General features: G+C 56.9%; 1 protein-coding gene across 12 annotated transcripts in view; it reads right to left on the bottom strand.

The window, feature by feature from the left end:
* NAV1 (neuron navigator 1) overlaps positions 1 to 24,062 on the bottom strand; it is a 286,936-nt gene that overhangs the window by 49,991 nt on the left and 212,883 nt on the right. The window contains exon 1 of one of the 12 annotated variants that reach the window (XM_065594978.1): positions 4,020 to 4,226. The exons of the other annotated variants lie outside the window; for them this stretch is intronic. Within the exon in view, the coding sequence (XP_065451050.1) occupies positions 4,020 to 4,150 (131 nt within the window). The 5' untranslated portion in view covers positions 4,151 to 4,226. Of the gene's footprint in view, positions 1 to 4,019; positions 4,227 to 24,062 lie in introns of those variants that run through there. 12 annotated transcript variants of the gene reach the window in all.

The following is a 24,062-nucleotide window of genomic DNA, read 5'->3' as shown; positions in this document are numbered from 1 at the left end:
TCAGGGCTTCAAGGCAGGGACGGCCAAGTGCAGACCTCATCCGGCCTGTCCAGAGGGTTACCCCCACACTGTCTAAAGAGGAGCCATTTGGCTCCGCTGCAGCCGCTGCCTCCGACTTGTTGAGACTGTAATTGCAGTCGGACGTGGGCCAAGCAAAGCAGCTCTGGAGATGGGAGAGCAGGAAGACTGCACTGCCAGAGGGCAGCCCTCAATCACTGCGCTCACACGGCCCCCAGCCGGTGTGAATTGGCAGAGTCCCAGGCCCCCAAGCAGCTGAGTCACCCCAGCTGGGGGTCTTTGGGCACGTGCTCGGGGCAGGAGCAGCCCAACCCTGAGCATAGGGCGGGTATGGAGTTAAATCAGAACCCAGCACGGGACCTTTGTCTTCTACTAACGAGCCCCCAGAGGCACTACAGCTCATCACACTCCCAAGGAGCCAGGAAGCTGACCCACCTGTAGCTCCATCCAGGGACAGTTTGGCACCGCTTAACCTCACACCTCAAGAGTGTCCTTATCCCCATGTCCCAGTGGGGGAAACTGAAGCACGGGGAAGGGACCTGACGTAGCCCAGGGAGTCTGTGGCAGAGCAGAGACTGCAGGCTGGGAGTGCCAGTCTGCAGCAGGGACATTCAGCAAGACTGGCCACTGCAGGTGTCAACATTCCTGTGCGAGGGGGGTGCCGATAGTGGATAGAGCAGGGCCCCTCCATGGGCTCTGTTCCTAGCTCTGGTCCAGTCACTCAGTTTTATGGGCCTCAGTCTTCCTCTGCTGTAAAATGGGGATAGCAACACAAACCTCCCCCATGTGACAGTCTGATGGTGGGGGTCCAACACAGGACACATTGTTATTTGTTATTATTAGACACACAAAACCCTATTCTGTTTCCAGGAGCACCACACACTAGTACTAGTGGCTTGTCTATATATGCATCTATTACTACTAGCTAGAGGAGTTACTCCTTTAGCTCAAGTGCTAGAAGCTTGTGCTATTAGTGCTGAAAACCCTGGGTTCAAACTTCTCTAGTGACCCTTGGGGGTGCCATACAAGGTTCCCTGAGGCACATCCTTGTCCTACTGAAGTCAATGGGACCGCTGCTTGTGCCTCCAATGGGACCAGGAACTGGCCATCAGGGTGGTGGCTAGGAAGAGAGACATGGGCCAATTGCTGGTCTCTAGGTCTCGGCCAGTGAAGGGAACTCCAGCCCCAAGGATCCAGCTAGGCTGGAGGCTGAGAGCTCTTTGGCCTGAGTATAGAACGATGAGCCACTTGAGCTGTAGTCGACCGCACCTGGATCTGCCCAAGGCTCTGTCGGCCACAGCACCAGCAAATTCAAATGCAGCCGTCCTGCCATTGGCCTCGCTGTGCAGGGGCTGCGCTTACAGAAGCTCCAGTAAAAGGGGTCAGGAGCACTGGAGAGAGAGCTCAGAATGGGAGTGCTGGCTCCTAGCTGGGGGGACAGAGTGGGGGGGTGGGGGTCTGTCTGTTAGACTTACCCCAGCCCTGATGATGTAGGACAATTCCTTCATGGCCAAAGAGCTGTCCCAGCTTCTCCTGGCATCCCAGGAAGCACCGCCTTTGGGGCGAGGAACTTAACCTCCCTGCCTTCCAGAAACAGAGCTACAGCCCTGGTGAAACAGAGCTAACCAGGACCCCTCGCTCAAACTGAATACCTGGCAGCTGTGAAGGAGAAATCCCCTTTGTGCATGTGACAAGGCTGCTGTCAGCCACTTCCCCATCCAGGTGCCCACTTCCTCCCTTCAGAGGCTGCCTCAAAGGGCAAATATTTAACCATCTGCCAGGGCGGGCTGCAGAGACCTGTTTTATGTTACGCTGCCCCTGGGGGGAGGGGGGGGAGAGGGGTGAGAGTGCAGTGAGAATCCCTGCTGCCATGAGGCTGGCTTCAAGGCAAGTGACCTCCAGATGTGAGAAGCACCATTCGCAGGCCGTTAGCACTTGGTTCAAAGCCCCTCCCCATCTCCTGGAGAATTAGCTGAGATCAGCATTCTCACTTCCTTCGCCCCTGTAGAGAGGATCAGTGTTGGGCCTGCTGCACCCTCAGCAAGGGGGCGCCGGGAGGCAAAAAGGACCCATCTAAGCAGTGCAAGGGCCCAGTGACCGCTGGGTGGGAGGTGGTGGTTGGCGGGAAGTTAGTGCCCAGCTGGTTTAAGGATACCGGTGTGCAGCCAGGGCGGTCAAGCTGCCCCACAGCCCCCTGCACTGCATGGGTTAGCACCTGCATCCGCTGGGACTCCTGCAGGATCTGGGGTTTGGATCTTAGGTACAGGCACACCCATAAATTGGGAAGCAGGTGGGAGGCGGGCGAGGCATGTGGCAGGCTCACAGCCTGCGGGCCCAGGAAAACCTGCCCAGGGAGCCGCTCCAGCGCCATTCAGGGCCGTCTCACACAGAGGGAAGGTGCGGGGATTGGGCCAGGGTATGATCTCCTGTGGCCACCGCTTCACCCCACTACAAACCACTGGCCTCTGACCAGCATCCCAAGCCAAAACAGGCCAGTGCCTGGCTTCTGACCTGGGCTCCGGCACCGAGCTGCTAACCCCGGGGTTCTGATCCCAGCAGAGGGGTGTGGCGCCCATTAATTTCCGTTTGGGAAGCACTAGGTGACGCTCTGTGGCGGGGAGGCAAAGTCTAACTCCTGCATTCAAACTAGTCTAGACAAAGCCCTGCAGGGATCGATCCTGCCCCAGCCCCGGAGGGACCGGTTAGATGGGACCGGCGGGCCCTGTGATTCATCCCAAACCGCCCAGCCCCCTTCGCAGGCAGGGGCCGGAAGCAGACTGCCAGGGCTTTTCGGGGTGCAGGGTTTGATGGGGTGTCCATTAGAGCTTTGTTTGCAAAGCCACGCGGATCCCGGGCAACCGCCGTCGTGCCCTGCCCGGCCCCCTGCCCCACAGACGGACCAGGGAGCGACCCCCCAGCAAGACGGGATTGGGGGGTCACCAGAAAGCTCTCCCGGGAGCGATTCGGAGCAATCCACTGCCCAGTGCCCACGGCGCCTCTCCACTGGTAGTTTAAAACCCGCCGCTCCCACACCCTCTCTTCCGTGCCTAGGTGCCGGGGCTTTCCCAGCCGGCTCAGGGCAGCTCTGCCTGCACAATATGCAGCAACGCAGCGATTGCAAATCCCCCCGTTTGCAACGCCAGGCTGCCTGCATTCGCGCCGCTCGCTCGCCGCACGCCTGCCCCTTCAAATCCGCCCCCCGTCAGCACCTTGGCCGGGCAAGTTGCTGAGCTCTTGCGTTTCGCAGGAAGCACGGGGAAGAAAGCACCGCTTGGGTACCGGATCCAAACGCGCTCCCGGGGAAGGGAAGCATCGAGCCCGTTGCATAAACCAGGCAGAGCCGCTGCCCCGTGTGCTGCAGCCAGCGCTGCCTAGACCCCGGAGTCCAGGGCTGCAAAGGGGTGTGTGTGGCGTGTGCAAGGGGGGGGGGCGTGCAATGATGGGGGGAGGGCATCTCTTCAGATTTTGCAAAGAAAATATTTGCAACTTCCTCCCCGGTGGGGGATTTTTTTTTTTTTTTTACTCGTTTCCCGACACGCCTGGTTTCAAACGAGGCTAAAACCAACGGGGGAATATTTCCCCCCGGCTGAAGATCAAATTCGATCATCAGAAAGGAAGGAAAACTGGGGGAAATGCGGCCGTTTCCCCCACAACACGGGACGCGCCCCCAGGGGACACTGCCCGGCTTCCAGCTCAACAACGAGCCACGGTTTCAACCGGAAAATTACAGAGTGCCATTTGGGGGGGGGGAGGGTCCACCAACCCCGCCTGCCAAGCGCAGGCTGGGCTGCAAACACCTCTCCTGGCCCCCAGCGCCGCGACCCCCGGTGCACACACTGGGGGGGGGGGAAGGGGGCAGGCTGTCATGGTACTCCCCCCACCGCCCTGCTGGAGCTCAGCCCGGCTCTGCCACCCCCCGTCCCTTGTCACCCCGCACTGGCGGCCGGGCCCCCCTGCAGTACAGAGGCGCAGCGGGATGCGCAGCCCGGCTCCACTCTTACCTGCTGGCCAAACGCCCCGTCCTGAGCGCCCGCCCCGCGCCCTGCACCGGGACATGCAGCATTTCCGCCTCTGCCCAGCGCCCGCAGCCAGCGCCCCGCGCCGCGTTCGGGTTCCCAGGGAGCAGCCACATGAAGCGAGCGAGCGAGGGGACGGCCGGGAACAAGCCCCTGCCCGCGGTCCCTCCTCCTTCCCCCGCCTTCCCCCCTCGCTCTCCGCGGCTGGCTCCTTAAAGCTGCAGCGCCCCTTTCCCCCCAGCTCTGCCTGCCGCCCCGGAGCTGCCCCTTTAACACCCGGCGCAGGTACCGCAGACAAAGGGCTGCTGCCGAGTCACCCCCTTGCAGCTCTCGGCTGCAGCGGCACAGGGCGCACACCCGGCCCGGGCATGAAGCTCCCACCGCCAGCACCCCGTCCCCAGCTAGAGACGGCTGAGCCTGGGCTGCACCCTGGCTGAAGAATCACCTGCTTTGGGCAGAGGTCACCTCCCTATGCCCAACAAAACAGCCTTAACGCCTCGGTGGGCACATGCCAGGGGTGCCCGCGCTGGGAAATGCATAATGTTCCGGGGCAGCATTTCTCTGGGTGACCGAGGAGCCAGATGGCTTTGTTCTTCCCTAGGCCTTCTATCAGCTGGCTGCCAGGCGGCTCCAGCAAGCCCAGCCCTGCGTGGCAGGGCACTGCCCAGTTACGGGCACACCGGCGGAGGGGAACGTCCTGTGGGTACCAGTGTCACGCTGCTACCCCCCATACTGGATTCTGCAAGGACACTCCCGCTTTTAAATCATGCCAAACTCCTCCATTGGCTCCGCCCGGGCTGGCTGATTCAGAAGCAGAGATGATGCCCCAGGGGAGGGGTCAACACCAGTGAACAGGCTTAAATCTCCCCCCCCCCCCTCCATTGAGTGCTATTAATTATAACCCACGTCTGACCCACTGGCAGGCTGCTGTGGCTCTCCCCTCCGTCCCCCGGCCAGGTCTGCCTTCCTCACTATTCAATGGCCAGGATTGGATCATTCCCTCTCTAGCTAGGTACTTATCTGCCCCTTATTACCACAGTATGTGAGACCCCCCCCAATCCTTACCACACTGATCCTTACGCACCCCTGTGAGGCAGGGCAGTGCTATGATCCCCACTTAGGCAATGGGGAACCAAGGCACAGACAGGCTAAGCAACTGGCCAATGGCCACACAGGAGGGGCTTGGCAGAGCAGAGATTTGAACCCAGGCCTCCCACAGCTTAGGCTAGTGCCCAAACAGCTGGGTCTCCGCCAGCCCCAGCTAGCAGCCCCACCTTTTCCTGGGCACCGTGACTCGCTGCACAACATGGCCATGTGCCCGATGCATGCAGCCTGGCGGGTGGAATCCTTCCCTCTCCTCCAGGGAGCCAGTTTGGAGGATGCTGAAAGGGTTAAATTCAGTGGGCCTCCCACTTCTGATAACGCTAACACTCCTATGGCACCTTCCGTCCCCAACGCCTTAGCAGCACCCCCAAAACATTTGCACCCCACACACACAGGGCCCAGAGCAGCCCGCTGCTCACTGTGACCCAGGCCAGCCAGGACGGTGTGAAAATCATTGAGCCAGCGCCTGTAGCCATGCAAAGTCAGAGGTCCCATGTACATAAGGACTTGGGTGCAAGCCAGGCCACGCACTGGATCTGTGTCCTCAAACCTAGGCTACCACCTCGGGATGCTCAGGGCTTTGAACTGGTCCCAGCAAGGTCACCGTTACATTACAACTTCTGACAGTGCTGTAAACAAGTCTGCCTGACTCAGCGCATGCCTATAGCCTAGACAGGGCCTCAGGGAGGCAGACACAAGGGGAGACATGTCAGGGAACCATGAGCAAGGAGGAATCCTTGGTGTGAGGAAGGAGAGATGGACAGAGGACGTCTGCTCTCCTGGGTCTGTAAAGATAAAAACCCATGTGGACCACCAGTGTCTATGATATTGTTGCCATTGAATTATATCAGAAACTGGCTCCTCCCAGCCCTCTGCTCCCTGGGAAGAGCCACTTGTGAGCATGGGGGTGCAGGGAGTTAGGCATCGGAAGGGCCTGCCAGCCCCTTCCATAGCCCCCACTGCCTAACTGCACTGACTGGAGCCCCCCTCCAGAAGATGCCCCAGGAAGCATTTTTCAAATAAGCCCCCTTTTGACACCCCCCACTGCCCCGAACCCTGTATCTCCAAGTGGGGCACCCAGGCGATGGTGGGGGGTGTACACAGCCCCTGTTCACACCAGTGGGAACAACAGCTGTGCGGAGATTTGTGAGTGTGTGTAGGGGAGAATTGGAAGCACTTTCCTCCTCCCCACTGGAAGGGATCCCAGGTGCTTCCTGGCCTGGGGAGACGCAGAGAGCTGGGGGCAGATTCTGGACCTGGGATGGGACAGAGAGGGGGTAGCTGCTGCCCTTGGCTCCAATGGCTCTGCTTGGCCTTACAGAGGCCCAATCCAGCTCTTATTAACAGTGGCGGATTAGCCACTGGGCCAATGGGATCTGGGCCCAGGGGCCCTGGCCAATTGGGGGCCTTCAGAAAAATGGGCACCCCGACCTGCTCCACCCACCTGGAGTCGCGGTGTTGGGGCTTACCCCGCTCCGCCCGCCTACCTGGCGCTCCCTGGCTGCCCTGCCCCCGTACCCCAACCCAGCTCCCCGTCAAGAGCACGGGGGGTGGGGGGACTGCAGGCAGAAGGGGTGGGCCCCACAAACCCCTAATCTGCCTCTGCCTATTAACATCCATGAAAACGCTCCCACTGAGCGGGAACATGCCCTTATGGAGCAGAAAGGAACCCTTGATCTCCGTGCTGTGTCCTCTGCAGGGGTGGGCACCCTCATTTATTGCCTGGAGGAGGTGTTTATGGGGGAGGCTGAGCTTGGCAGCAGGGTGGAGGGGGTTAATTGCAGCACTAGTAGAGCGGTTGCTGCGAGCCCTGCAGAACTGGTCCCTGTGGGCTGGGAAATAAGTAATTCCTTCCTCGGGCTTTCCTCTGCCTCAGCAGCCTGTCTCGCTCCTTGGTAAATGGGTCTCTGCTTTGTTTATTCCTGGGTCTGGTGAGGCAGTAAAGTAGGAAGGGCCGGGCCAGGCCAGGGCTCCTGCTGTCAGCTCAGAGAGGCAGAGTTCTTATTTGCCAGCAGCATGCTAGGGCTAGTGCATTAAGCATGCAGGTCTGTGCAGTCTCAAGCCCACTCCAGAGCATGAATTCAGGCACCTTTTGTCACAGATTTGCCCAAAGTGCAGTGCAATTTCCTTAATGTGATGTGGCCCTGCTATCCCTCCGAGGTCACGTGGAAAGGATGCAGCTCCTGAATATTCTCCACACACTGGCACACAAAGGGTTAAGGCAGCTCTTAATAATAATCCCTAGCTTGTCCCAGTAGATCTCAAAGCGCTTTACCAAGGACGGCAGGATCATCCCCATTTTACAGCTGGGGAAACTGAGGCACGAGGTCAAGACGTGACTTGCCCAGGGTCATGAAGCAGAACTGGGAATAGAGCCTAAGTCACCTGGGTACCAGTGCGGTGCTGTGTCCACTAGGCCATGCTGTCTTCTCTAAATGAAGGAGATCATAGAGGTGGGGAAAAAACACCAGGTCTCATCCAGGCAACTCCCTTGAAGCGCAGGCAGGATTGTCTATTCCCAGGGCTTTATCCAGCTGTCTCTTAATTCTAATGGCATCCTACAGCGCCTTTCATGCCAAAGGATCACCCAAATCTCTCATGCATTTAATTGTCCCCAAGAGCCAGGGGAGAAAGAATCACACAGTAGTTGTTACACAGGGCAGCAGTTCCAGTGGCCCAAAATTCCTTTCCCCCCTAGTAAAATGCAGCCATCTCTGGGGAAGAAGGTGGAAGCCTTTTCACAGCTCACAAAAACAATGTGGCGTTACAATGATTCAAATGATGGGGCTTCTGCCGTTTCCCACGGGAGGCTTCTCCACTGCTTGACCCTGTTCAAGGACATCCCCCCCCCACACACACACATATGCAGCCTATCTCTAGACGTCTCACTGTGTGCAACAACCACCAGATCAGTGAACTATATGGCTGCTCACAGCATGCACCACCCAGCCACTACATATGCCAGACACGCAAGGCCTGGAGCCAGTCAAGCACAGCCTTCCCAGAGATTACTCTGTACAAGGGCTGCATCCCTTCACATTCTCTCGGAGCTGTGTCTCTCTCCCTGCCATAACATATGGCTCCTCCACCACCACCTCCCCTCCTGCTGGCAGGCTGCCCCATTCCTCCCCTCGCCCCCCACAACGGCTAGCACACAGGGGCAGAGTTAAAATGAAGACGTAGGCTGTCAGAACTTTAAAGAGACAGTCTCAGCGCCAGGAGGTCGATCTGCTGGGACCGGGTGCCCCGTTAACAGCCGACGGGGCGAGCGGAGTTCTCCAGCAGTTTATAATGAGACGGGTGGCTGGGTGTCAAGGAGACCCGGACACCACCCACCCTGGACTGTCACTCACTCATGTGCCTGACATGGTGATGAGAACTGATTGCTGCCTCAGAAGACTGAACAGCGGGTCGTGATGGGTACGTCCACATGGCAAAAGAAAGATCTGAGTCTCAGAGCCTTCCTCGCCGGGTTTCAGAGCCTGGGCTCCAGCCCTAATGTCTATACTGCTATTTTTAGTGCAGCAGAGCAAACCCCAGGAGCCTGAGTCAGTTGACTGAGGCTCTGACATGGTACTGCTGCGTAGACATACTCAGTGACTCCCCAGAGCTGAATTCCTGCACTGGCCTTGTGCTCATTTAGAGGGGCACTATTTGAATTTCACACCACTTTCAAAGCCAGTTCAGTTGAACTGGGGCACACGCTTGTGTAGACGCTCTTAGTTCCACTGTTATTGATTTGGCATGGCAGGTGCTCAGATATCATGGTGACGGGCATCAATATTGAGATTGATAGATTTCAGTTTAGCTCAGGGGTGGGCAAACTTTTTGGCCGGAGGGCCAAATCTGGGTATGGAAATTATATGGTGGGCCATGAATGCTCATGAAATTGGGATTGGGATGGGGGAGGGGTGAGGGCTCCGGCTGGGGGTGCGGGCTCTGGGGTGGGGCCGGGGGATGAGGGGTTTGGAGTGCAGGAGAGTGCTCTAGGCTGGGACTGAAGGGTTCAGAAGGCGGGAGGGGGATCAGGACTGGGGCAGGGGGTTGGGGTATGGGGGGGTGAGGGCTCAGGGGTGCAGGCGCCGGGCGGCGTTTATCTCAAGCAGCTCCCGGAAGCAGTGGTATGTCTCCCCCTCCAGCTCCTACGCAGCGGCATGGCTAGGTGTCTCTGCTGCGCGCTGCCCCATCCGCAGGCGCTGCCCCTGCAGCTCCCATTGGCTGCAGTTCCTGGCCAATGGGAACTGCGGGGGCAGTGCTTGGGGTGGGGGCAGCATGCGGAGTGTAGCGCCCTGGCTGCCCCTACGCATAGGAGCCAAAGTGGGGACATGCCACTGCTTCGCCAACCCTGCTTCCCAGCTGGAGCGCCGGAGCAGGGCAAACTCCAGGCCCCGCTTCCCAGTGGGAGCTCGAAGGCCGGATTAAAACGGCTGGTGTGCTGGATGCGGCCCGCGGGCCGTAGTTTGCCCACCCCTGCCTTAGTCCTTGACCTGTCTTTGCCTCAGTTTCCCCATGTGTAACACAGGAGGCTTTGTTAATCCTACACTGCCCAGTGCATTGATTTGTATAATTTATATGACGGTATCAGTCCAACTGAGATCAGGGCCCCAGTGTGCAGTTACTGCACAAACACAGAGACAGCCAGCCCCTGCCCCAAACAGCTTACAAGCTAAACAGACAAGAGGAGACTAAAGCATAGAGAAAGGAAGTGACGTGTCGAAGGTCCCATAGGCGGTGAGTGACAGAGTTGGTCCTGGCGCGCAGGACTCCTGGGTCCCAGGCATGTCCCTTGGACTGCACAGCACTGCCTCTCCCCATGCTAAGAACCCCCCCTCATTGTTAGCAGCACTAGGATAAGGAAGGAGAACGGGAGCCCTGGCCGGGCAGCTCCTTTGCCAAAGCTTGGAGCAATGGCAGTCCCTAGGTGGGAGGGGCGAGCCAATGCATCCAAGCTTGCGCCAAAGGACTTATTCATTCTGCCCACGTGCTGCTCTGCTCCAGTGTGAGGAGCTGAGCCCATTGTCTGCCTTGTAAATCAGCCAGCTCCATCGATCTTGCTCCTTCCAAAGTCCGGGCCTGCTGCGATCTCCTCCGGCGTGTGGGGGAGTTGCAGAGAAATCAGGAAATGAGCTGTGATCTGCTGACAGCAGCCCCCATCCAAAGGCTGTCCTTTACTCCTAGGGGTACGGCTAATAGTGTGCCATGCATCCCCTCCCCCACAAGGAGCTGCCACTCCTCTGGATCTCAGCTGGAGGCCTTGGTGACGCTTGCAGGGGAGCCCCCAGGGACACTCCTCTGCTATATTTGGCACAGCTGGGAAAAGAGGTTTGGATTCCAAAGAAAAGACGGCTGCTCAGTCTCCGGCCTGCACTGCACCTTCGCTCAGAGGCATGCTGCTCCCAGGCTGGCTGATTCTGCTGCAGGACCTGGGCTGATGCTCTTCAGAAAGAGAAGCCGTGAGCGAGATCAGGGTCTAGACATCAAGATTCACACCAGCGCAACTGGGAACAGAATCCGGGCCCTTTGGTTCCAATACGTACACTCCCCCAAACAGATCCTGCATTGGAACAACCCCCGCGGCCCAGGCAGCTCCCTGAGAAGTCTGGACAGGCCATAGTGGGCACTGCAGAGCACTGGGGGCAGAAGCCCTCGTCCCATCGGGCCCTTCTCCCTGTAACCTCAGTTGCAATCAAGGCAGAGGCAGGACAAATCTCTGGGCTGGACACATGGGCTGGCAAGGCTGTGTGCACCCCATCTGCCCCGAGACATGGGACTTTTCTGGGCAGACAGAGGGCATTTTGGAGGACCATGCACCTTTCCCCAGGCTGCTGGCACAGAGCTAGGAGCCTGAACTGGCTGGGGGGGCTAGAAGCCAGGGCGGATTTCCAAAGCCTCCTTGCTGCCAGGCAAGTATGTGACAGCTGGGGCACATGGCATGTGCCGTCGGGGACACCTGTTCAGCATGGACCTGAGATGAAGAGCCTTTGCGGAGAACTCTGCCTGACACTCAGATTGTGTGTGTGTTTGTGTCTATATAGAGATACACACACACACGCGCGCGCCTGGAAATACTGAGCCTTCTGGAATGCAGCCAATGCTACACAAACATCTCACTCATCCCAGCGCACTATCACACATGGCAAATCGGGGAATGCCCCACATGCCGGGGATCGCTGTGCAGCAGGCAGTGCAGACCCCTCCGTGGCCATCACAGATGCAACGGCCTCAGACTGGGCCACATGGCCCTTACGACTGGTACACGAAGATGAGCCCCTGTCCCTGTCTAGAGTCTCTGCCTGTCCCTTGGAAAGCATCAAACCTCGCCCCCAGTTAAAGGAGCCCTCACACTCTCTGGAGTGTCTCAAACCGGGCGCCCCAAATCAGTAACTTCCAAAGTTTCCCAAGTCATCAATACCACATGCAAAGAAAGACGTGTGTTTGCAAGGCAGGGGATTTCCAAGAGCACATGTCCCACTGCGAGTCAGCGGGCCTTGCACGTCTAAATTCCTTCAGCGCTTTTGAAAAGCTGCCCCCTGAGTAGAGTAGCCCCTAGAGACCCCACGGTGCTAGGGGCTGGCCAGAAATATAGCGAGAGACAATTCCTGTAGACAGACAAGGAGAAACTGAGGCACGGGGTGGGGAAGTGGCTTGCCCAAGGTCCCACATCAGGTCAGTGGCAGAGCTAGAATTAGAACCAGGGTCTCCTGACTCTCACTCCAGTCATCCATCTGCTGGGTACCACATGAGGGTTCATGCCTCTCCACACAGTCCTGGAGTGGTCCAGTTCTTCTCCAGGCGGTGCACAGGGTCCCCATGCAGCAGCGGCACCCAGGGGTTCGGTGCTCCCCGCAGCAAACGCATGGCTTGAGGTGGGCTGGGGGGACTCAGGAAGTGAAAGGGTTAATGACATCTTGTTTGCATTCAAAAATGCTGCCAGGCGGGGAAGGGGCTGGAGAGATGTAGGGAGGGGAGGCGGGGGGGGGGGGGGGGGAGCAGGCTTGCTCTGTGCCTGCCTGTTACTGGTTAGGGGGGCTGTGGCCTGAGGGAAGGGCTGGGGGGGGGTCATTAGCTCCTGTCTCTGGCCATTGGCTGAGAGGGAGCCAACCAGATTCAAACCCCCAGCTCAGCTGGCGAAGTGGAACCGTTAGTGCTTTGGGGAAGGAGGGGCAGAGGCAGCTGAGGTGGGAGGTGGTGATCACTGATGCTCCCAAGGGAGGGGATTTGGCTCTTTCTGTCCTAACTCCATTGCAAACTGCTGTGAAATCCCCAAGCAGCCCCCAGGCCATGGGGGGAGGTGCAGAAATTCCTCTGCTCTGGGTTGGTGCCTTTTTGGAAACATGGTGGGGCTGGTGCTAAAGCTCCGATTCCGGCAGGCTCTGTGCTGCGCTATCCTAGAAAACATAGCAGATCCAGATCCACCCCGAACCGAACGGCAACGCCAGAATTGAACTCACATCCGCCTGCTCCCAAACCACTGACAAACTGAGGAGAATCTCCGTTAGTTGGTGCAAGTATTGGGTGTCTGACACATGAGCAGCTCGGACTCCATCCCCTAGCTGCATCACACACACACACACACCTCTATTTCATTACAGTATCGCCACCATGAGCTAATTCTGAACAGGACGAGTCAGGAATTTTCTGAACAAATATGTTGATTTGTCAAAACCAAAACTGTCTGCAAAACATTGCTGGGTTTGATGAAACACCCAACTTGCAAAATATTTGGTTGAAAAAGTTTTGATATTGTGAAAATGCCCCACTCTGATGTTTTCAAACTGAGTTTTGAGTGAAACTTTTGGTTTTTGTTTGGAAATGTTGGTACATTTTCTTTACAAAGAGGTAAAGATGAAATCACCCAAATGAAATGTTTCTATGGACCCAAACCAATTTTCCCCCCTGGATTATTGTTTCATGAAATTTTTTAAGATTTCGACTTTTCATCCCAATTTGGGCTGGGAAAATTTTTTGAAATGTCAAATATCCTCATAGAACGGGGAAACCATCTGCTGCCCAGCCCTGATGTGAAGTGTCTAGGCAGATTTCTTAGTGCAGTGTTGCCTCTGCTCTCTGATTGCAGTGGGCCTGACCTAGTCTGGCCTGCTAGATAAACCTTAGTACAGTTGTGTGTGGGCCAAACAGATTCTAAATATTTTAATAAGATTGAAAGTCCCCTGTGCTGATTTATATTTTCAGTTCAGCTTGTTTCGTAGGTATTGAGATCGGTGGTTTCTATGTACAGTACTGTCTGTTTACACACTTGTGTAAACTAAAACCATGCAAACGCGATCACAAAACGCTAATGAATCGGCTGTTAGTATAATGTATTGAAGCAGGCTGCGGGCCTTATGAAATGCTCAGGTGGGCTGTGTACGGCCCGTGGTCCGTATGTTGGGCACCCCTGTGTTAAGACATAGCAGCTCTTGTCCTTGCCTGCCCCAAAGCTCCTCCCCCGGGGAGATACAACCCAGCGTCCCTGTTTTGATGGGTGGGTCCCACTGGGACAGGGAGCTGGAACTGGGCCATGGTACTGGATAGCATCGCAGACAGGCATGAGCAAAGGGCTCCTTCGTCACAGCCCCACCGACTGCGAGACTGCGGGTGTTCCTGTGCCCCACAGGGGACATCAGGATAACGGATCCCCTGCAATCGGCGATGAAACCTGGAGCAGCTGGAGAACAGTCCGACTACCCACTCACAGCACTCAGGAGAGGACCTCTCCTCCACCTTGCCCCCGGCAGGGATCTGTCCCCAGGAGTGAGGAGGCTGTGCACTCGCACACGAGCCCTGCTCGTCTCGTCTCATCCCGTCCCTTGGCAATCCCTACAAACAGGAGGGCAGGCACCTCCTCGCCCTGCCACGGGAGGAGCAGACAAGTCACCCTCTGGCTAAGAGTCTCCCTCTAGTGGCTGCCCCTGGTGAGTTCAAGCGCCTGCTGCTGGGGGCAATGCATTACTCCCTTAGCTCACATGAGAAAGGCCGGGACTGAAGCTCCCAGCTCAGTGAGGTCCATGTGGCCCATGGCGAGGCGTCCTGGTCCTGTCCCAGGTCAGCAGGCCTTCCAGGATCCCTGTTTTTAGGGTTGATGGGGGAGATCGTTTGTGCCACTCGCCAGGGAATTCTGCTCCTTTCCCCGACCGGCTGCACTGGACTCTGAAGGCCCCACTTGGGAAGCAAAGAGCGGAAAGGAAACAGGGAGCAGCTCCTGCTCAGGACAGGACCGCGGCAGCTGTGGGTGCTGCGTCTCTGTCACCTGGGCTCTTCCCATTTACTTTCACTGAACTGGGTAGCAAAACAGTTTCATAAATCAATATTTGTGTTGGGGGGATGGAGCTCTGGGAAAGGGGGAAAGAGTCTCGTTCTCAGAATCATAGAATCTCAGGGTTGGAAGGGACCTCAGGAGGTCATCTAGTCCAACCCCCTACTCAAAGTAGGGCCAGTCCCCAACTAAATCAGAGCTCATGAACCTGCCACTTTGTTTCTGTCCAGCCCTCAAAGCCAATTAGAGAATCGTTCGGGGGACGAGCTCTCCCAGAACCCCACGTTTCCTTCTGTGGGAAGGAGGAAAAATAAACACACCCGCGTTCTCCAGCCCCAGCCCCAGCAAGGGCCTGATCCCACGGCCAGGGTTGGCCTTTCTCCCCAGCAGCCACTCCTTAGAGGTCTTAATTTACTGCACCATGTCCACGATGCAACCTCAAACGCTCAACAGCCAGCGCTGCCCTCCCAGCTCTGACACAGCTAGTCCCTCTCACGTAGACAAGAGCTGGATTCCCCGCTCGGGTTGCTGTGGTTTGCCTTGTGTCCACCAAAGAATTGTAGCAGGCCCTGCCGTGTGCCAGGGACAGACGCTTTGTTTCCCTGACTGTGGCCAAGGTTTGGGGCAAGGCACCACAGGTCAGCCTGTCCCAGCTGTCCTGCGCAGCAGCCCCCGTGACACAAGCTAAGCTCTCGGCATGCCCGTTGTCTTTGCATGGTGCTTAGCTGTTCTGATATCTCACGCAGAGACCCTGTCCCTGCCTGCTTCTCCCACGGCGGCCTTGGCCCTTCTGCCCCATGGCCACCTACGGGCAAAACGCCTGCTTATCGGCAAGTCTATGGTAATCTCCGCCAGAGCCACTTCTGCCACCAGGCCTGCACGTGAGTAAGGGTTAGAGGGAATGGTGTGCAGGGACTATCACTACACGGTGAGGTCTGTGGGGCAGAGACTGTCTGCAGAGGGCCCAGCACAATAATACCACCCAGCTCCTAGACAGCACTCTTCCTCAGGAGATCGCAAAGCACTTCATAAAGGAGGTCAGTACCACTATCCCCACTTTACAGATGGGGAAACTGAGACAAAAAGTGGTACTGTGACTTGCCCCAGGTGGCTAGTGGCAGATCTGGGAATAGAACCCAGGCCTCCTGAATGGCTGTCTAGTGCTCTGTCCATTAGGCCCCCTGAGTCTGAGGGAGTTGCTGGTGCCTACCAGAGTTGCCATAACGCTAACACATGGTCTCTGAGTCAGGCCTGGCCATGCCCCAGCGGGATCTCCGATCCCAGACCTCAGCTCTCATCCCCCAGCCCTGCCTGGGCCCCTATCCCTGCCCCAGCTGGTGCCAACCACACTAGCTCTCTCGCCCCAACATCCCAGACCCCAGTCCTACTTGAGGGAATCCTCTGCTCCATCTACTGGATCCCGCATGCCAACTGGATCCCAGATCCCAACCAGCTGCTAGCGCTGACCGGGTGCTGCTGTATCCCACCCCCAGCCTATTGGCTCATGACAGTTCCCACCTTGGGGTGTATCATCACTGTCTTTCCAGAGAGGACACGCAGGCCTGGCCAACACCGCCCTGGGGATCTGCCATCCTCTGCTCCAGAGCAAAATCCCCACTCTCCTATGAGCACTCCTGTCCCAGGAAGCCGCTCCAGCCTATCTCTCTGTGCTGAGCAGCCGGAACTCACACTGCATCTTCTCCCTTCCCCCAGCCCCGTTCCAGCTCCCCGCTGAGGACTGCAGTAATAGCGGGGTCTGATTTCCGTGGGGAAAGCTCTGGCGGAGAGGGGAGGCCCAGACGATCCCGGCGCTTACCCACTTGTGGCAATGACGTCAGCGGCAAATCTGAACCATGTGCCCTGGCTGGAATGCCACGCAGAACTGCTGAGGTCAGCAGAGAGCCAGCACCCTGGAGAGCAGGAGCCTGGGTATCCTGCAGAGCCACACTGCCTCACGTGTAGCAATGCCCTCCCCAGCCAAGGATCTCAACGTCTTTGCAAACCATCATCAATCAACCCTTGCAGCACCCTGCTACGACTCCCATATGGGGGCAGGGAAACTAAGGCACACGAGGGGACGTGTCCAGCCCAAGTCACACAACAAATTAGCAGCAGATCCAGGACTAGAACCCAAGACAACCGACCACCTCACCTCTGCTCTACCCAGGAACCCTTGCTTCCTCCACTCCCACCCTAGACCTGCTGGCTCTCTGCATTGGGTGTGCGTTGCCAGTGTCCGGAGTCGCTTTCATCCCAGCGCCACAGCATCACTGCCCCAGGCTGCTGCCTTAGCTCAAAGTGCCAGAGGGACAGTGCAGTGCGGGTCCTGTCCCGGGAGCAATGTTTGCAGAGCCCAGCCAAGGCTGACTCCTCACAAAGCTCAGGGCTGAGCAGCTCCAGGGGTTTAGCTTGTCCAGTTATAAGTAGGGGCTGGTTGTGAAATCCAGATCTCCCAGTTTCCCTGCTGTCTTGAGCAAGGCTTTTGTCTCAGACTCCTCTCTGCACACAGTGGTCCGGCTCTGCCCTGCCACTGTAACAATGAAACTTCCCACCCACAGAGCTCAAAGCACTTTAGAAGGGGAAACTGAGGCACAGAGACTTGCACAGTGTCATACAGTGGCAAACCGAGGACCAGGCTCCAGGACTCCTGACTCCCACCCCAGTGGTCCGTCCACTTGATTAAGCTGCCTCCCCTCTAGCAGGCTCCGGACTGAAAGCCTAGACCTTTACAAATCAGACAAGCCAGCTGTTGTGCTCTGGGACCGGGGGGACAGATTGTGTTATGGGAGAGGGGGGCTGTCCCTGGACTGTTCCCCATTAGGTGGAAGACTCCCAGAGGAGGATCTCAGGGTTGCGATTTTCCATCTGCACATCAAAGTGCTCCAGCCCTGGAGGGGGGCTCTCCTGATTCGCTGAGCAGCTGGGCGTCAAACCCAGCGGGGCGGTCTTCCCAAATCACTTCCAGCCTTCACACTGCCATGAAATGCTAGCCCAGGCCTCCCCGCTGCCCGCTCCCTCCCCTCGGCCATGCCCGCTGTTTATATTGGAAGAGGCTGCCTGACAAAGCCACTTCTAGGAACTCTAGGACATAAGCGGGGTCCAAACCTCTGGCTCCTCCGCTGAGAGCGCGCTGACAATGCCGGCATTTAGCGAAGTGCGGGCGCACGCCAGCCCGGCACTGCCTGCTGCCAGGGCACTGGAGCTACCTCACACACACAAGGACTCCCTGGAAACCAGGCTCTGCTAGGAGCCAGGGGCCCGATCCTGTTCCCAGGGAAGCGGCACAGGATCAGGCTCTGTGTTCCCAGAGGGCAGGTGGGCAGCTGCTCCTCGCAGTGGATGGATCTAGCACCCTTCCCCCTTTAGACACTCACTGATGTCGGGGAGGCAGGACACGCTTTGGGCCTTGCTACGGGCTTGGGACAAATCTCCGGCTGGACCAACCTCCATGCAGGAGGTAGATGCTACATAGATGTCCCTCGTGCCTCAGTGTGCTGGCCTGCACCACCCCTTGCTGCTTAACCACCAGGCTGGTGTCAGAGCGTGGGCTGGCTTAGTGCCTGAGGACAGATTTCCAGGGCTGGACAGACAAACCGGCCACATTCCTGTCACTACAGACCGCAGGGAGGGGCCAGGGGGCCCGCAGCAAAGGGCTCATACAGGAGCCTTATGCACCCAGCCAGCCAGCTCACATACCCTCCCATGGACAACCGCACTACGCCACTCCCACACCTCCCCACTACACAACCCGCGGCCATCTGCACTCCCACACACAACACTCCCACATTCACCCACATCCTACAGGTGCCCAGACACCCAGCCGACCACGGGACACCGCAGAGCTCCTCTAGTCCTCCCACACGCCTCCACAAGCTCACGGCCATGCTGGGCACACACATCCTGCCACACTTACTTCCTCGCACGCACAGACACGCAGCCCCTGAGCCCCACATCGGCTCCTTGTGCCCAATATTTAGCTGCTGTCCGTGGGGCAGAGGGATCCCTCCCACGCGATCTTTGATTTCCCCCTCCCTGGTGAGGCCCGGATCCGGTAACCTGAGAGCCGCTCCTTGATCCCTCACTCTGTGAAGGCGTCAAATCCTGGGCAGGGCGACGGGTGCCAGTGACACTGCTGGTGAGCTGAGCTGCTCCCAGCTTCCTTCACTGCGACCCAGACAGATTGATCCGCGTGGGAGGTGGGGGGGGAGGCCCAGCTGGCCCTGGGCCAGTGCAGCTGGCCACAGCTGTTCTCTCAGGGCCCAAGTCACAGAAAGAAGAGTATGTTTTGCTTTGGGAACAAGGGTGGGGCTGGACCAATGCCTTCATTCAGAGCTGCACGCTCAGGAGAGGGGGCTATTTACCCTGGGGTCACACAGCAGGGATGGTAACCTGCCTATCCAAGTCCTCCCCTCCCCCTCGCTTACCCTGGGGTCACACCATTGACTGCAGCAAGATTACTGCTGATTTACACCGGGGTGAGTGAGAGGGGCAGACAGTACATGCCACATGACAAGGGGCTTGGAGGTTCCTATAACAATCACAATTATTATCAGTGACCCTATGCACTTATACAGCACCTTTCACTGGAGGATCTCAAAGCACTTTCCAAAAGTGGGTATTAATGCTGCTGGTTTATAGATGGGGAAACTGAGGCCCAGGGTGGCTAGTGACCAAGGTCACCTGGTGAGTCAGCGGCAGAGCAGAGAATAAAGTCCAGCTCTCCGGACTCCCAGTCTCCTGCTGTAACCTCTAGGCTGCACGCCCCAGGAGCACACATGTTATCCGTAGCTCTCTGTTCTGCGGGATGGATGTGCAGTGCAAGCGAAAGGAGTGAGGGATATGCACTGAAGCAGGGGGCATAAAGAGTTAAATGCCCCCCTTCGAGGGGAAGTTCCTCCTGCCCTGCCCTGTCTCAGCCCTGCTCTCTGCATCCTACGTCACCCCACTCCTCACCCAGCCCACTGAGTCACAGCATGGACTGTGACAGTGCCAGGCCAGCTGGGATGCAGAGGGGCTGGGGCTCCCAGTAATCCCTGCTGCTTATTACAGGGTGGTAAATATTTATACAATAGCAAAACATCCCTGGACGTCCTTCCCCCCCACGAGCGGCAGCCTGCACAGCTGCCCGTGAGAGAGTGCCAGCTCACAGCATGCACACAAACCCGCACAGATCTACACAGACAAACGCACAGGCGCACACAGAGACAGACAGACACATGTGCAGGGTCACAGCTCGCTGGCCAAGTTCTCTGTCCCCCAGGGTCTTCTCAGCTTCAGAGGCGAGAGCCAGACGCTGCCGGGGTGGCAATGACTTCATGGGCTCTTCCGGTGGGAGCCTCCGTGTGTGGACTCAGCCCTTTCCGGGGGGTTTAAGGGCCTGAGGCTGGAGATGGCGCCCAGCCAGCCAGCGTCGGGGGGGATCAGTGGGAGAGCGGACAGGGCTGGAGCTCCAGCACCAGTCCTGCCTCAGACAGGATGACGCTGGGGAAAGGCAGCGAGGCCTCCCCCTCCTGCAGCTCACTGAGCAGCTCAGCCAAACAGCTGCTCTGACCTCCTGGCTGTGTTATGCTACAAGGCTGCTGAGAATAGCAAGCCAGGCTAGCTGTGGGCTGGCTGCTGGGCACCGTGCCTGTCCCAACCCAGAGCTCAACGGGGGCCCCGTGTTAGAGGGGCACTACTTCCTTCCTAGCCTCACGCCCATAATCATCACACTGATGAGGGGCCATCACCACCACAAACTCTCCCTCACGTGGGAGCAACGAAAAAAAGTGTCTCTGCCTACAAGTCGCCCCAATCCCTGCAGGAGCTTCCAAATCCCAGCCCAGCCTGACTGGAAAGTATTCATGTCTTTGAGCTATACACAATCACAAAGCTTGTTAGGACTGATAGGTGTGCTATGCACCCTTCTTTCAGGCTAGATGGTGGGAGCAATTAAATATCCCTTTATGTAGTGATAGCTAGACACAATAAAAGCCACTGCCCAAGGTAATGGTCATATGACAAGGCCTGGTCAAAAGTTAAGCCATGTGGGCTGAGTGGTTCCCCAGGGACTGATTTAAAACACAGGGGCTGGGGGATTGTTTGGCAAGCCATGGGTGTTAGAAGGAGAAAGCCACAGCAAGAGAAGCAGTGGTGAACATGGCCTGCAGAGACAGGCCTGGAAATGGTGAGCAAGGAAACTGCCTGCTGAGAATTATTCCTACTATGTACAGGGGAACGGGACTCGGTGTGCATTCTTTCCAAATAAACAGGAATGGCACCAAAGAATATCCCTGACTCATATAATCAATTTCTCCTCCTAATGGAAACAACCCGACAAGGCTCCCAATATTGACTAACTGCTCTGGCCAAAGGGGCAATAGTATCACTCCAGCCTCTCTAAATATTACAGGTGGCTCCCCAAATCCCTGCCCTGTGTGTGGATCCCCCCAAATAACCCCACCCTTGAGTTCTCTTCCTAAATACTATCCCAGCGTGCTGCATTCCAGGGCATCATCACCCCTTGAGCCCCTTCCCACCCCCCACAGTAACATTTCTGGGGGAGTCGTCCAGCCTCAGCCAATCTGAAGCCACTGGATTGTGCCTAGAATCCCCATTCCTCCTCCCCAGTCCCCTCTCTCCCAAGGCCTCCTAGAGTCTCCAGCCACCCTGGGTGCCAGCTGTCAGGAGCAGACAATGCCCAGGGGCACCGTGTCTCCGTTCTGGTTGGCGTCACTCCTTCCATGCGCCCCACGGTGAGCGCTTGCTGGGCTGAGGCTGCATGGGGCTCTCTGCATTAGCGATGCCACCAGTGGGGAATCATCCCCCCGCAAAGGAATGATCCCTGGTTTCCAGCTCAAGCAGCAGCCAAGGGGCAGCCTTTGGTGCCCACAGCTCCATTGCAACACAGAGGCGTGACCCATGGAGACTACAAGGCCCAGCATGCAGTGCTGTGTCTGACTTCCCACGACCTCCGCTGAGCGCGTGGAATGCTGAGGACTGTAGTCTCCATGGGCTGCACCTTCCTATTGAACAAGAGGGCTGTCCCAGTGGCTCCATTTCATGCCAGCGACAGTGGGGCGGCCCATGGCCTGGTGATACACTGCTGGTGAGTGCTTCCTGCCCTAGCTATTGGGCTAGAATGGTTGCAGAGGGTGTGTGTGGAGGGGGATAATCTTTATGTCCCGGCTTCCTTTCCTTTTAATGGTGAATCAGACAAATTGGGGCCCAGGAGGACACCCCAGATCGGCGCTGGGCTTTGCAGAGCAATACCATGACTCCTACCCCACCTGTGTCTGCACGCATGAGACTCCTCAACTCGTGTAGCAGATGAGCCCACCTCAGCACCAAGAGTCTCGTGACTAAAGCTGCTCTACCCCATCCTTTTATCCCGGCCTCTGAGCCAGAACTCTGGAAAGCCCCCCTCTCCCCTCTCCCCCCCACACCTGGCTGGTGTGTACCCTTCCCCTCCTCCACCCCACGTGCGTCCATGCAGACACACACACACAGCCCTGTATCCCAGTCTGCTGGTGACTCATACAGCCAGCAAGCATGGCCTCATAAACCACAATGAGGGAAGGTGCGGTTACCTTGATACCCCCTAGCCTGATGGAATCAGCTGTGAGGCTGGGCATGCATCTGCAGTAACACGCTGTCTTCTGCAAACCTGCCAGAGCTAAGCCAACTGCGGGCACCACCCCTCCCATTCTACCTGGCACCGAGAGCGTAAAGGACTCGGCCACAGTCACATAGCAAGGCCCCGACAGAGCCAGCAACAGAGCCCAGGTGTCCTGAGTGTGGGGCCCCGTTGTGCCAGGTGCTGTACGTACACACACACACACACACACACACACACACATACACAGACAGTCCCTAAAGTGCTCACCATTCAAGTGGACAAGACAAAGGGTGGGAGGGGAAACTGAGGCACAGAGCAGGGTCATGACTTGCCAAGGTCACCCAGAAAGTCAGTGGCAGAGTTGGAAATTGAACTCAAGTCTCATAAAACCCAGCCTGACGCCCTTCCCACTCGACCATGTCGCCTTCCCAAACCAGGTGTGGACCCCCGGTGATTCCACAATGCAAACCCAGCCCCTGGAGCAGTGCCAAGTAGGCCAACAGCGAGGCCAGACACTGAAGCATTGCTAACGAGGGTGGGGGATAGGCTTGCGGGGGGGCTGTCCCTCTCTGCACTGGCCAGTCCCCAATAGTTTAGGCCTTCGGGAAAGGCAAAGACAAAGATGATAAGAAGGCTGCCCCGCATGGAAAACCCCGACCTCTCTCAGCATCTGCCCAGAAGCCAAGATAGGAAGTGCTCATGGGCACCCCATGGCCCTACCTCCATCCTCTGAGAAATACCTCGCACTAGGCTTCGTAGCAAGGAGCCCGCACCAATGGCTGGCAGCACGGGGGGCACCCAGGCTCCTTTCACGCTGACGGATACCCTGCAGCGGGGAGTTAGTCTCCCCTCCTAGTGCCAGCGGCACTGGGGGCCCCTCTATCCAGTCTGACCTCCCAGTGCTGGAGGACTGGGCCTGTCATGAATTTCTGGGGATGAGCCATGCTGGGTGCAGAGCATGTGCCAGCATCATCAGGCAAGACGTTAGCTAGCTGGGTTTACAACAGATGGGCGGGGAGTCTCTCTCTGCCACCATCTATCGTCTCTACTGAGGGCCCGGAGGGAAACCCACCCCTCTGAGCAACGTAGTTATACCAATGCTATGTCAACAGGACAGCTGCTCCCATTGGCGCAGACAGAAACACTACAGCTGCAGCACTGAAAGCGTAGACAAGCCCAGAGCCTCTCCGCTAGTCCATTCGGCAGGGACCAGGGCAGGATCGGAGCTCCACGGAGCTCTGATCAGTCTAGCTTTCAATGCCTGAAGCAGTGAACCTTCTGCCCCCCTCCCCTTGCGCTTGTACCTTGTGTGACGTTGCACTCCATATGCTTTATGGAAATATGCTTATGAATATGACATAACTGGAATATGCTTTATGCTAAATACCCCTTGTTTGGTGTCATTAGAGAGCTTGTAATCTACTAAATGTGTTCAGCCTATTTGTTTGCATGTATTATTTCTATATCTGGAGTTAGGAGGATAAGATATAAACTTGTATCACTGATGTAAACATATTAAGTGGAGGCCATTAAGGGTGCTCCAGAAACAATCAATTGTAAATGGCCTTAGTTACTTGAAAGTCTTCCTGTGTACGTGTGGGCCAGCCCATGGGGAATGGAGACTAGGGGGTCTTACAGTGACATGTGACTATGTCACCTGATAATGAAATCCATCTTAAATCCAGTACTTTTCCATTCAGAAGGGGGGTGGGGACCCAGAGAGACAAAAGTTTCCCGCCTTGTGCCAAAGCTATAAAAGGGGGTGGAGCAGGACAAAAGAGGTAGCCAGTCATGAGAAAACCCCTACTTACCACCTGTGATGTCTGCTGGAACTAACAAGGACTGCACCAAGGGAAAGGATTGGGCCCAGACTAGGCAGGCGTCTAGTCTGTGAAAGAAGCTTATTGGAACATCTCTGAGGGTAAGATTTACCTGTAATCAGTTTCTTAATGTATTAAACTTAGACTTCCATGTTTTTGCTTTCTTTTGCTTGGTGACTTACTTTGTTCTGTTATTACTTGAAACCACTTAAATCCTGATTTTTATACTTAATAAAATCACTTTTGTTTAT

The sequence above is a fragment of the Chrysemys picta genome, chromosome 4 (genome assembly GCF_011386835.1).
Source record: "Chrysemys picta bellii isolate R12L10 chromosome 4, ASM1138683v2, whole genome shotgun sequence".
NCBI lineage: Eukaryota > Metazoa > Chordata > Testudines > Emydidae > Chrysemys > Chrysemys picta.
The sequence above is the reverse complement of the archived record's forward strand: the minus strand, read 5'-3'. Positions and strand labels throughout refer to the sequence as shown.